This window comes from Erpetoichthys calabaricus, chromosome 12 (assembly GCF_900747795.2).
Source record: "Erpetoichthys calabaricus chromosome 12, fErpCal1.3, whole genome shotgun sequence".
In the NCBI taxonomy this organism is placed as follows: domain Eukaryota; kingdom Metazoa; phylum Chordata; class Cladistia; order Polypteriformes; family Polypteridae; genus Erpetoichthys; species Erpetoichthys calabaricus.
Genome location: NC_041405.2, coordinates 53,104,416 through 53,118,998, shown reverse-complemented (window position 1 = coordinate 53,118,998; position 14,583 = coordinate 53,104,416). Strand labels below are relative to the sequence as shown.

The following is a 14,583-nucleotide window of genomic DNA, read 5'->3' as shown; positions in this document are numbered from 1 at the left end:
GAAATCTAAATGTGTCCAACTTCCAGTAAGCTCAGTAATGTTACGTCAATTGCAGAAGAGCTGCACTACAGCTAGTGGTTTACTGGAGTAATGGAGTAGAATTATGGATATTAGTTTTGATATCAGTTTTTCAAACATTTATCCCACTGACCACTGCAAAAAAGAAGTCTGATGTGTTCAACCACATGACTTTCCTACGTAAAGCTGCCATTTTGAATTTTTGATCTTATCACAGTTCTGTTAGGTCTGCTTCAGGTATTCAAGACCCAGGGTTCAAATCTTACAGGTGGTCTTTGTCTGTGTTGCGTTTCTTTTAGTGTCTACATGGGCCTTCATCCAGGGGCTTAGACATTCCTCCCACAACGCCAAACATGTACAGCAGGGGTGTCCAGCTCCAGTCTTGGGGCGCTACTGTGGCTGCAGGTTTTCATTCTAACCCTTTTCTTAATCAGTGATCAGGTTTTGCTATTACTTAACTTCATTTCCTTTTATTTAAATTTTTTTTTTAATTCAGTCTTCTGAATTGCTTCATTTTTTCCTATAACTGGCATGCAAACAGAAATGAGATGTGAAGTGAGCCAACAGATGACCAGCAAAGTCGAGACCTCAAACTCCAACCAGTTTGTTAATTAGAAGCCGGTTCTTGTTGTTAATTAATCCCGCCATTTAATCCCATAGCTTGTTGCAGGTCTTTCTGCTACAGCACACATTTCTGAAACTGATGATTTTCTTTTTTCCAAAAACACGGTCAAAATGTTTTGTGGAGCTGAGCAAATCAACATTCCAGAGAACGTCACCTTGCTTTACTTTATGTTCAGATATTCTAATATGGACACAGGCTGGCTGTTTTGACATTGAGATTTAAGAACCTTTTTGTGTTGATTAATGTCACAAAAGCCGAATTAAATCCATGATCATTCATGTTGTAGAAAAATAAAACGTGAAAACTTCCAAGGGGCAAATACTTTTTATAGACACTCTTTTCTAGCTATCTATTATATAGTGCCTTTCACTATCTATCTATCTATCTATCTATCTATCTATCTATCTATCTATCTATCTATCTATCTATCTATCTATCTATCTATCTATCTATCTATCTACAGTTAAGACAGTACCTATGATACATGTAGAGAAAAGTTTGTTGAACAATTTGGTGGTAGCATTTAGGATATAAAATGACATTGAACCAGTGTTTTGTGTTCGTCATCACAGAAGTGTGATTGTTAAGTATGACAAACAGCAATGGTGTGCAGCACATGCTCAGCTGCCCCCCACCCCAGACTGACCTCGCATGCACACAGGCGCTGGCTGCTTGCTGAATGGGCTGATGCAGTTGCCAGCCTGAGGCTGATGTTTCAGCTAATGAGGTGATCAGTCAGGTTTGGTTTGCTCTGCACTCACATATCTTCCTCCTCGTTCTTGTAAAGACAGTCTTTATTGACTACTACAACAGCAAGGATTGCGTCTGTTGTTTTTTTTTTGTTTAGAGTTTACCATCTGCTGATCCATTTGAGTTTCTTTCCTCAGATCTCTCTAAAGTTATGCTCGTTTTATTTGGATATTTGTGTCAATGGCTGGCTGCACTCTAACAAAGGATGTGCTTCTTCTCCTGATATGCTCAGCTGTGAGCTACATGGCACTGTTCAGAGTTAACTAGAAACAACACTCATTAAGACAAAGCTGACTCTCCGTCCTTCTTGTGCCCTGATGAGACACGGCGGGCTGCTGGATGTGCCAAGCACTAAAGTTCCTCATTTCCTGGCAGGAGCTCTGTTGCCAGCCTCTGCTCCGTGGCCACATTTCATCCTGAGTGACTCACAGCCTGTAGTTAATTGCTTGAGCAGACGTCGTTCATCCTTAAAGAGACTGCCGTCATGTCACTTTTCTCGTGCAGTGACTCAGGAGCCCTAGCCACTGTGTCACTGCACCACCTTATTTTACGTGCAGTTTCTAAGTAATTAGATCTGAAGGGTCAAACTACAGTATAATTGTAATGAAAGTACAAAATGTTTATTCAGTAGGCCAGGGGAGCCCACACCAGGTTGAAATGATCTACCTACATTAAAAACGATATATATATATATATATATATATATATATATATATGTATAAAACATATATATATATATATATATAACATATATATAAAACATATATATATATATATATGCTGTAGTACCTTGCATAACTGAATAACCCTTATGGCACAATAACAATTCAATACATTTATGGTCACTACAGTATTTGGATTTAATAATCTTCATGTGGGAAAAGGCTGACTCACATAAATAAGTAGAGCTGAATAATGCAGTCAAGGAGGTAGCACATTTCCTCATGTTTCGGTACTTTTCCTCTGTGAGTAAGTTCCAAAACTGTCCATGAGCCCCAGACTTCAGCTGAATGTCATCTTGTTGTGTGAAAATCTCATCCTCCACTGTAGAGGAGTTTTTGGTGAAACAGTGTTGCAATTTTTGATGCGGGTGAATCGCCCTCAACATCGTCCCTAAATGCAGCGTTTCTCAACCTGTAAGTATTTGCGACCAGAGTTTTCATAAGTTTTAATTGCGCCCCCTAACTTTTTTTTGAAACCCTAATAAAATTTATTCCTATATTTTTTGCTGCCAATACACCGCTACAAGTTTAACATTTTCCTACGAATAGCGAAATTACGCCACATATGGCAACATTCGTGCCCCCTTTTGCTTCGGTGTGTCTGCCTTTGCTTTTGAATTCAGCCAAGTGAAAAATGACGGCTGTCCAATTAACTGTGATTTTAGTTCCCTCTCCTTTCTCTTTCTCAGATCGCTTTTTGGAAGGAAGTCAGTTTCGTAGTTTTTATGAACAGTTCGAAAGTGCCTTTCCACATTTTCCTTCTTTGGAATAGCAATGATAGATTGACAGATCAGACAAATGCACTTCGATTGTGACATTGTGAGAAAAAAAATCCTCTTCCAATTCCACATCCAGCCCATACCCTCCCCAAACAAATTTTTTTAAATCCCTTCTTTAGTCGATATAAATTGGAAGGCTAACTAGATCACTTAGGTAGCCTGAGTTTTGCAGCATTTGATCGTAGATGACCAGTGTGTTAGAAGAAATTACAGATCTCAGACTGGCCGCCCTGTATGTCAATCAAGTGGCAAATGTCACAGGGAGGATATATGATAGACTAACATTTAAAAACATTTTTTTTGAATGCAACGCGATCTACCTGCAATACCTTTCCGATCTACCGGTCAATTGCGATTGACGTATTGGGCACCCCTGGATTAGGCAGTAGATGCCACTTCAGAATGAGACATAGGAAACAGTAACATTGTGGAAGGAAGAGCAGCTGCCAAGGAGATGCCAGTGCAGGCACGAAGTGGAATACCAGTTTACACTGGGGATTTGGTTAATGACGGAAATGGCCTAACTTCAGCAGCTTTTCTAAAGCATCTAGTGCTACTTGGCCACAATGCATTATTTAACGCTCACATGAGCCAAAGCACGCGTGACATGACGTGGCACAGCTGCTTCTGTGACACATGCACAGATGGCTCATTGATGAAGTGACGTGAAATGTCAGCTGCAGCTGCACACATCCTGGGGTCTCCCAGCATGCCTTCTCATATTTACAGTTCAGCATAGCTCACTGGGGTTTTGCTTTTTGTCTTGCTGTTCTGTGAGGAATTTTAATCTTTCAGATTATGGAATGGTGAGAGGTTATAATCAGCATCATAAAAAACATAAGAAATTTGACAAATAAGAGGAGGCCATTCAGTCTATCAAGCCTGTTTGTTTAGCTCATAGCTAAGCTGTCCCAATATCCCATCCAGATTCTTCTTAAAAGTGTTGTCAAGATTTCTGCTTCAACTCCATGTCTCATAGTTTGTTCCTGTAGTTCCACAGCTGTTTACGTAAAGAAGTGCTCCCTGGCTTCAGTCCTAAATGTACTTCCCCTTAATTTCCACATCATGTGTGTTAAATTTCATTTGCTTCTTGGGCATTCTTGAAGCACTTCCATCTTGTGATATTCTTTTATTGTTGCAATCTCCTAATTTTAATGGAGTAATGCAGAGAGCTGGACCCACTGGTGGTACTGAGCACAAGGCATGAGCCAACAGTGGTCTGTCGTCTTGTACATGGCAGGACACACTGGGCACCTCTGTCTGCCCAACTTTGGAATGTAGGAGGCACTCGGACCACCTGACCTATGGTACAAAAGGACTGTACAAGCGCCACAGAGGCAGGGAATTGACTAGAATTTGGACCCGGACTACAGGAGTTGTGAGGCCCACCACTCCTCCACTCACCTGCCATCAGATGCTATGAACGTACAAGGGCCGATGCACAGTCTTAGTATTTACTCTCCTTTCAACAAAAAAAGATAACAGTGGTACGTCTTTCATTTCCTAGGAGCATCTGAGTACTGGGGTGTTTTCTGAACAAAGATTTTTAGTGAAGCAGTATTTAGTTGTATGAAATTAAATCAAATGTGAAAAACTGGCTGTGCAAAAATTTGGGTCAACTTGTAATTTTGCTGATTTAAATGCATGTAACTGCTCAATACTGATTACTGGCAACACCAAATTGGTTGGATTAGCTCGTTAAACCTTGAACTTCATAGACAGGTGTGTCCAGTCAGGAGAAAAGGTGTTTAAGGTGGTCAATTGCAAGTTGTGCTTCCCTTTGACTCTCCTCTGAAGAGTGACAGCATGGGATCCTCAAAGCAACTCTCCAAAGATCTGAAAACAAAGATTGTTCAGTGTCATGGTTTAGGGGAAGGCTACAAAAAGCTATCTCAGAGGTTTACACTGTCAGTTTCAACTGTAAGGAATGGAATCAGGAAATGGAAGGCCACAGGCACAGTTGCTGTTAAACCAACCAGGTCTGGCAGGCCAAGAAAAATACAGGAATGGCATATGCGCAGGAATGTGAGAATGGTTACAGACAACCCACAGATCACCTCCAAAGACCTGCAAGAACATCTTGCGGCAGATGGTGTATCTGTACATCGTTCTGCAATTCAGCACAATTTACACAAAGAACATCTGTATGGCAGGGAGATGAGAAAGAAGCCCTTTCTGCACTCACGCCACAAACAGTCGCTTGTTGTATGCAAATGCTCATTTAGACAAGCCAGATTCATTTTGGAACAAAGTGCTTTGGACTGATGAGACAAAAATTGAGCTATTTGGTCATAACAAAAAGCTCTTTGCATAGCAGAAGAAGAACACCGCATTCCAAGAAAAACACCAGCTACCTACTGTCAAATTTGGTGGAGGTTCCATCATGCTGTTGGCTGTGTGGCTTGTTCAGGGACTGGGGCCCTTGTTAAAGTCGAGGTTCAGATGAATTCAACCCAATATCAACAAATTCTTCAGGATAATGTTCAAGCATCAGTCACAAAGTTGAAGTTACGCAGGGGTTGGAAATTCCAACAAGACAATGACCTAAAACACAGTTCAAAATCATGCAGAGGGAGACGTACAATGTTCTGGAATGGCTGTCACAGTCCTCTGACTTGAATATCATCGAAAATCTATGGGATGATTTGAAGCAGACTGTCCATGCTCAGCAGCCATCAAATTGAACTGAACTGGAGAGATTTTATATGGAAGAATGGTCAAAAATACCTCCATCCAGAATCCAGACACTCATCAAAGGCTATAGGAGGCGGCTAGAGACTGCTATATTTGTAAAAGGAGGCTCAACTAAATATTGATGTCATATCTCTGTTGGGGTGCCCAAATTTATGCACTTGTCTAATTTTGTTATGATGCATGTTTCATATTTTCTGTTAATCCAATAAACTTAATGTCACTGCTGAAATACTACTGTTCCATAAGGCATGTCATATATTAAAAGGAAGTTGTTACTTTGAAAGCTCAGCCAATGATAAACAAAAATCCAAAGAATTAAGAGGGGTTCCCAAACTTTTTCATATGACTGTATGTCACTTACCTCATGTGGATTACAGAGATGGATGCAAAAGAATTTGAAACTTGTGTTTGGGTGACATCAACTTAAGACATCTTACATTGACAAGAAAATGAAAGTAAAAAAAGTCACATTAAAAATAACAGGGCACAACAGAGTGAGTTCTGCACCGTGGCTTTTTCTGGTGGTCCTACTTCAGCTGGCACATCTGGTTGGTGTGATCCTGACAAAGAGAAGTAACCTGTTATGTGAACCCCAAGACGGAGGATGGAATAAATGAACCAGGAAGTTATTAGGCTTCATAATCATTTTGTAGATGAACGAATGAAAGAACGGTCAACATGAACAAACGAACATGAAAGAATGGCCAGAACTCCAGCTAGGGTAAACACAACAGTGAGACTTTCTAAGGAACTAGCAACAAAGTATAAAACAAAAGATTACATTCAGGGTCAGGAGTGAGTCAAGCTCAAAGCATATTTTGCAAGAATTCAAAATGCCTCTTTAACAAGAAGCCACATCTGCTAATTTAACATGTGTTCAGTGGGTTTGCCACATTTTTTTGGTTCACAAGGTTGCCTGGAGTCCATCAAATTAATAAGCGATTATAACAACACTCCCTGTGTAATCGCCATGGGCCAGCGAGTTCACAGCCACGCCAGCCACAACACCAGCTAGAAGATTTAGCTACATTCACCGCACCCTTTTACTGTCTTTCATAACAGCACATCCCTTATTAAATTCTAATTCTGAAAAGGTGACTTTCCTCCCCCAAAAATGAGGCTACAGTCTGTACGCAGACCCCACACCAGTGACTCACACGCGGCGCAGCAGCAAAATGGAGTTGGAATTGGGAGAGGAATTGTAACCAGAATAACAAGCTGTGAGCCATAAGACGGAGGTCAAGAAACAACTAACTAAGGCGCGATACACGTATCAAAAGTCGAGGTCAAGTAGTGGTGCAGAAACCTGAAAATCGGTAAGCCTGTGAGTTACCGATATTCAGTATTGTTATATTTATTCAGTATTGTTCATTATATTGTTACATTGTTATTATATTTATTTCTATATTTTAGATTATTATTATTTATTATAATATTCTCCAAAGAGTTAAGGAGTGGTATACTGTAGTTTTTTGGACTATTTTGGCTGCCATTTGAAGTTCCCACACTCACCACCATTTTACTAATCAGTTGTTAGGTCCACTTCCTGCATTTTTAGAGGTGTGGCCTCCGAGGTTGTGACCTGTGCGACGGGTTTAACGGTCAGCTGCCGGTGCTCTTCCTTATCATAGCCGCAGATTCAGAACCTTTCCACACCTGGCACTAAATTCCTTCTCACGACATTTTTTGCTATGAATTTTAGCCTCGCTTTTACCGCACACACTTGTATTCATCTCTCGGCATTGACCTTTTTCTGTTTGCTTCTGGTTTCTCACAAAAAACACTTCTGTCATGTAACCAGAGCTACAACATTAATCTTTAATTGTAGTCAAGAAACAGAACTGTAAGTCATTAACAATACAGAGGAGTACTAGTTTTAAGGCTTTGGGTGACTTGGACAGCCAGAATGTGCACAACACTGATCTTTGTACCTTCAATCCACTGATGTCACCCACCACACACTTTCAACGGCCTAGCAAACCTCAACAAATAAGCCTCAAAATGGAAGCATCTATACGAAAAACAGCATGTCAAAATGGTTAAATATATTTTTGTGTTTAATACATGAGATTTCTTGACCTCTAAAGCCTCTAAAATGAAGTCTCAAAACAAAACAAAAGCCTGATGATGGGAGACATTTGCAGACCTCAGTATGTGGGCCCACTCCGACTTCAGCTGACAACGGGTTCAGGTCTGTGCTCAGAAACACAATGCGCTGCCTCTCACTTGTGTGTGTTTCGTCTCATATTTTTACCTTAAATTTCACATTAAGTCTGGCTCTCTTGTGTTTTCTATGAATGTCTACTTTATACTCTGATCTTCAGGAATTTCTTATTTTTGCTCTTTTAAACTGTCTGCATATTTGATCCTAAATGGCCATTGTGGCTGAAGGTTTTTGTTCTGACCTGACTGCTTAAAGAAGACTATTCAGAAGTGGACAGGAAGCCATAGTTGATACATCAAGACCACAGGTCACGGTGCTGAGCAGTTGTAGCTTCTGGTTTGTGTCACGTCTCTGGCAGCCCCATTGGTGCACAGCTCTCAGTATGCCTTACATCCTTCTTGAAGGACTTTGTGCAGAGGGTCTCTGAGGGAAGCACAAACCTGTGATTTTTGGAGTGCTTGCTTGCATGCCTTTGTAAAGCTCTTGCCCAAGGGTCCTCAATTTTGGATTTTCTTGCAGAGGCGAGGAACATACCAAGGACTTTCAACACATCAGGGGTTCAGTTCACGAGCGAAGCAACGCAAAGACCATCTGCTCATCTGGCTTTGAGGGACACAGCCCACGCCAATCATGGTAAGAAAACATCACAGCTGTCTGAAAGTGTTTGTTTAAAATAGTGCCCACCATTCCTTTTACAGGTAACTGTGGCCTTGGTGAGCAGGCATGGGGTCCTCCAAACTCGAGTGCCACTCCTTAGTCCACTTTTATGGCTTCCTCTCGTTTTCAATCAAAGCATGCTTGACTTTACTGCACTGACAATTTTGATTTTCTTTCTTTTTCTGTGAATATTCAGTGGGATGTAAAAAAAACCAAAGGGGAAACACTCACTAGAAAAAATAAAGCTCTTTATAAAACATGAATGAGTGCTCGAAATTCTCATTTGGAGATGCAAGGCTGCTCTACCAGCCCATTCTACAAAATCACAGCAGTCGTCATCTGCCAGGAAAGGAGTGCTGCGTGGGAACTGCAAGTCTACAGACGGTTAGGGAGGAGCGTTCAAAGGGAATGAGGAGAAACAAAACAATGAGGGTTAAGGTCAAGACTACAAAGAGGAGAGACTCACTTGTACAGTGAGGGTGTATGCAGCAAAATGACTGCAGAGCAGACAATCTCTTCTTCTATATGGTGCCCTCTATGAGGAAAACCTGTGTGGTAAACTATTATTAGGCAAGCTGGTAGCTCCCTTGAGCTGTGGCTGTCTTTTTATTGATACAGTGCCTTTTACAGTGAACACTAGTGATAAGTGAACCACGCAGAGTTTGGTGAAATCATAAAAATGTTCCAGAACTTCCCAAACTCCGCAAAATGTCTTGAAGTCAACGGGGAAGGAGGACTATAATGGTGCAAAAGTATTCTAACTGTCCATTAAGCCTAAGGAAGTGTCTGCCAATTATGCTGGACTGATTACTGTGGCCAAAATGTCACTTGAGCTGTGAGGCAGCAGTGCTAAGCATCACCCCACCATGACTCGAATAACAAAAGATGCAGATGGAACAATAATCACAAATAAAATACAACAAATGGCCACAAAGCAGCAATAAGTAAAAATATACACTCACTGGCCACTTTATGAGGTGCAACTGCTTGTTAACACAAATATCTAATCAGCCAATCACATGGCAGCAACTCAATGCATTTAGGCCTGTAGACATTGTCAAGATGACCAGCTTAAGTTCAAACCGAGCATCAGAATGGGGAAGAGAGGCGATTTAAGAGACTCTGAACGTGATGGCATGGTTGTTGGTGCCAGACGGGCTGGTCTGAGTATTTCAGAAACTGCTGATCTACTGGGAGTTTCACACACAACCATCTCCAGGGTTTACAGAGAGAGAGAGAGAGGTTCGGAGCATTGCTGATGTGTCCCACCACATGATGAACCACCCAGAGTGGGACCAGAGTGCAGCTGTGCAACGGTTGACACCTCAGCACCACACTGGAACACTATGATGTTTTTTTACGGTAGCTGGACTGCCAATCTTGCCACCAACCCCCAAGTTTTTCCTGCATGTTGGAGGACCTGATTGCAGGGCTAGATGCAGATTAACGTCATACCAGGACAGAAGAGACAATGGTCCAAAAAGGGGGAAAATACCCAATGAATGGCAGTTCTCTGGGCAAAAATGCCTTATTGATACCAGAGGTCAGATGAGAATGGCCAGACTGGTTTGAGCTGATAGAAATGCAACAGTAACTCAAATAACCACTCGTTGAAACTGAGATATGCAGAAGAGCATCTCTGAACACACAACACGTCGAATCTTGAAGCAGATGGGCTGTTACAACAGGAGGAGACCACACCGGGGGCCACTCCTGTCGGCTAAAAACAGACAACTGAGGCTACAGTTCACACAGGGTCACCAGAATTGGACAAGAGAAGATTTGAAAAACATTGCCTGGTCTGATGAGTCTCGATTTCTGCTGCAAGATTGAGATGGTAGGATCAGAATATGGCATCAACAACAGGAACGCATGGATCCATCCTGCCTTGTATCAATGGTTCAGGCTGGCGGTGGTGGCATAGTGGAGTGGGGGATATTCTTTTGGCACGCTTTAGTACCAAGTGAGTAGTTGTCCATCCCTTTATGACCGCAGTGTACCCATACTCTGATGGCCACTTCTAGCAGGATAACACGCCATGTCACAAAGCTCAGATCATCTCAAACTGGTTTCTTGAACATGACAATGAGTTCACTGTACTCAAATGGCCTTCACAGTCACCAGATCTCAATCCAATAGAGCACCTTTGGGATGTGGTAGAATGGGGGATTCACATCATGGATGTGCAACTGACAAATCTGCAACATCTGTGTGATGCTATCTAGTCAATATGGACAAAAAACATGTTTCCAACACCTTGTTGAATCTATGCCATGAAGAATTATGGATGTTCTGATGACAAAAGGGGGTCCAACCCAGTACTAGCAAGGTGTACCTAATAAATTGGTCAGAGAGTGTGTGTGTGTATATATAAACATATACAGTATATCATTGTGCTCCCTGCATTCCAGTGTTGGGGCACATATTGGCCATGCCACAAAGCAGCGGCATGGGACTGACTATTTCCATTGTTTGAAATTGCGGCTCCTGGCATGATTAGAATGCCTTTTCTTTGTTTCTGCTCCATTTGTGCAGATACTTTGCACATTTTTCTTCCATCAAGAAGATAGAATTGCCTTGTAGTAATGTCTTTCATTAATATTGCTGTTTCACATGGTCCCCTGTGTTTTCTAACGAGTTGAGAGGACTAGAGGGCTCCTTTGAGGTTAGTTTTGACTCATAGCTGCGGCACATGGCTAATTATGCAAACATATCGTGCATGCCTAATTAGTGCTGCTGATGTTCTTGTAAACGATTAGATGAGAGCTTCGGGTTGAGCAGGCCTTGCCAGCTTAGACACTTTATGTCACTGGTTCCCTTTTGTCATCTGCAGGTGGACCCCATCCATCCCAGACGCAGAGTGGTGACCTACAACAGTCCTGCCGGCACACCATTCGCACCTGGAGCGCCCAAAGTTTTGGGTCTCACATGCACAACATGACCCTGAAGGATGGGTGTCTTAAGGTGCCCAGGGATGGCCGCTACTACCTTTACTCGCAGATCTACTTCCGTTACCCTTTGGAGACTATCCACGATCATCCGGAGCTGGCCATCAGTCACCAGCTGGTCCAGTGTCTGTACAAGAAGACATCTTATTTGGAGCCAATCCTCCTTCTCAAGGGAGTGGCCACAAAGTGCTGGGCGGATGATGCGGAGTACGCCCTTCATTCCATCTACCAAGGTGGCCTGTTTGAGCTCAGGGAAGGAGATGAGGTCTTTGTGTCGGTGTCGTCCATGCCTATTGTGTACCCTGATGAAACTTCAAGCTACTTTGGAGCATTCAGGCTGGACTTGTGACTGTGAAGACCACTGCTTTGTGTCATCTCATGACTGCGTGCCAGGAGGCTGATTAATCGTCTCGCCTCAGATGGCTGATTCGCCTCGTCTGGTGTAGTCATCTTTTTTTCAATGTAGCATTCTAACAATATGAAGGAAAGATAGCAATAACCACTACATTACTCTTTTCAAACCAACTTTGATTAAGGGGTATTTCCTTGGTCCAGATGCCCTCTCCGCCTCCTTTGTTTATTGTAGAACAAAGACTTGCTGTAGAAATCTGAGCCATTTGCTTTATCACTCACATTTATGGTGTTAAGGATACAAAACAAGAAAGCAAATCTCTTTTTAGTTTACTTGGTGATGGAGCTCCGCTGTTTTGTTTGACTGAATCTCAAATTCCATAGTGGACAATGGGCACCACCCACAGGGGAAAAAAACCACCCAGCATGGCATCAATAGGAACGAAAAAGTAAACGTTTATGTAATCTTCAGTGGGGAAACTGAACATGCTTACTCAGATATCACCGCTACCATTGTGAATGGAGGTCACGGGTGCTGAAGGGGCCCAAGTCTGAGGATTGCTCAGTGACATAATAAGGGGCTGCTGCTCAATGCCTGTTTGATTTGTTGGTCTAATGGTAGCCTTCACTCGTGTCTCCAATGTGGTAAAAAAACAAAATGTGCACTCTGTGCCACGCATCACCCCTTTTCTTGGCACCATCACTGTATTTCGCCATCTGACCCACAGGCAGATGAGGTGACTTGGTGAGGGTCTCACACTAAGCCCTGGGTAGACACCTCAGCCACAAGAGGGCAGCACTGCATGAAAGAGCGAGCTGTGGAGACACAGCCATCCACTGTCCGTTCTTTGCCTAGTTGGTCTGTCAGTGGTGTCTTCACGACTACAGTCCATCCTGAATGGGAGGCACACAGCACAATCACCAGCCGCCTTGACACTTGTGGCCTAGCCAGACCCCCTGGGGGGGGTTTGGGGGGGGGTGTTTTCTGAGCTTTGCACGTCAGCCTCAGGGTCTACGGCTCTTCAGATGATAAAAATAGAAAATGTTTGACGACACACCACGGTTTAGACGTACGCCCGGCCCCAAGCTTTGTGTTTTTGTTGGTGGATTAAAACTGGAAAGTGCATGGAGCTGAAACATGAGACTTGAGGGGAAGAGGAGACTTTAATGAAACTGTGTGGCACAGGGTTAATCCTTCAATCTGCATACAGTAAACACAAATGAAATTACTTAAAAGGAGCCGCCGGGTACGGCAATGGCAGTCAAAGATTGGCTTACTGTGGGTGTGAAATTAGAGAAGCAATAGGAGTCTCCTTTAGCGTTTCAGTGCCCAACACAGGGCCTACCAGCCCAAAGAAAAGGACCAAACCCAGCGATAGTCGGGGCAAGGCGGGCACCACCCAACCATCAGTCCATCACTAGGCAGAGTATGGAAGTCTGCACTGCACTTCTGTGGGGTTACAAGGAGGGTGAACCCTGCAGGACAGCAGCAATCGGCACTCGGCCACCATGTCACCTCGACAGGAACATTGATGGCGTTAAGGTCTGCCCGGCACTAGGCTGCAACTGCTGTGAACACAAATATGTATAAAGTGGCATCTGCTCCAAAATCGCCCTTTCATAGTCATTTCATACTTCAGCTCATTCCATGGCTGAGGGTCATCCTGTTTATTAATTGCAATCTAACAACAGATTTGTTAAAAATAAAATGTAGAAACAGAAGGACATTTTTATTATAGCTATTACTGTCCTGTCTCCGGTTACTCCTGTGGCCCCGACCCACTCGGTGACCCGGGGCAGACTGAGGGTACGAAATTCTAAATCACGTCTGCACACACGCAAGCCTGTTTAGTCCAATTCAGAGTCGTGGGGGCTTCTTAAATAAAATGAAACAACACGCCGGGGAGCACAACAGCAGTAATGAGACCCCCACTATCCTAAACACGGAGCCACCCCTCGATGTCTGGGTGCAGCGTCTTGTCCACTCGGATACTTTGTATGATATTTTATTTTATTGCCGGCTCTTTCTCTCTGCCCTTGAATTTCTGGGCAACCCTCCCCCCCCCCCTTCCTGTTGGTCACAAGGTAAATCTACAAGTTTTATTCTACGATGGCAGGCCCCCAATCTTTGTGGACCCAAGTCCATCCTCCCAGCTGCCTTTTTCTGGATGTTGGGTCCTGCTGTGGCCATCGCCCACCTCTGTGGTTAAAGGCCTGCCATTTGTGTCTCTGACAGTTTCTGGGTGGGCTGCGTGTCCAGGATTCTGAAAGATCTTCTGAGGAACGGACTTTTTAGAAAGAGAGTTGCAAACTGCAACAGAGTTGTGAATTAATTCACAGTGTAAGTACTGTACATGAAAGTAGAAATGCTGTACAAACGTCAACTTTCTTTAATAAAACTGTTTAATAAAATGTGTAAATATTTCTGTTTTTTATCTTTAATGTGGTGCCCAATAATCATTCATAGAGTCTTCAAGTTTCCAGTTGCTAATCCCACTTTTAGGACCTTAGAGAACTGGAATTGGAGTTTATCATGGGACCAAACCCTGGAAGGGACGCCAGCCCATCTGTGGCCCCCATGACACATCCACTGTCCCAACTTAGTGATGGCCATTCACTAAACTGACTCTTAAGTGAATCGATTTGAGTTGTTTGATTCATGTTTAGGATAGCATGCTGGTGCGTACAGTCTGATCACATCACAAATATAAAACCTAATAATCTATCAAATATATATATATACATACTAGGGGGTTCCCACCTGCTCACCAGCCACCTCACGTCTCTGCTGCTCGTGTTGTGAAGAGAGGGCTGAACGCACCCAAGGAGACGCAGTCGCTCCGCCGAAACCCCCTCTTAAACGGTGATACAATGG

At 43.0% G+C, this 14,583-nt stretch overlaps 1 protein-coding gene across 1 annotated transcript in view; it reads left to right on the top strand.

The window, feature by feature from the left end:
- The window catches only part of tnfsf10l (TNF superfamily member 10, like), a 47,548-nt gene extending 33,428 nt beyond the window's left edge, over positions 1-14,120 (top strand). Inside the window, exons 4-5 of the mRNA XM_028815526.2 lie at positions 8,272-8,385; positions 11,243-14,120. Of these exons, the coding sequence (XP_028671359.2) occupies positions 8,272-8,385; positions 11,243-11,706 (578 nt within the window). The 3' untranslated portion in view covers positions 11,707-14,120. The remainder of the gene's footprint in view (positions 1-8,271; positions 8,386-11,242) is intronic.
- The last annotated feature ends 463 nt before the right edge of the window (positions 14,121-14,583 follow it).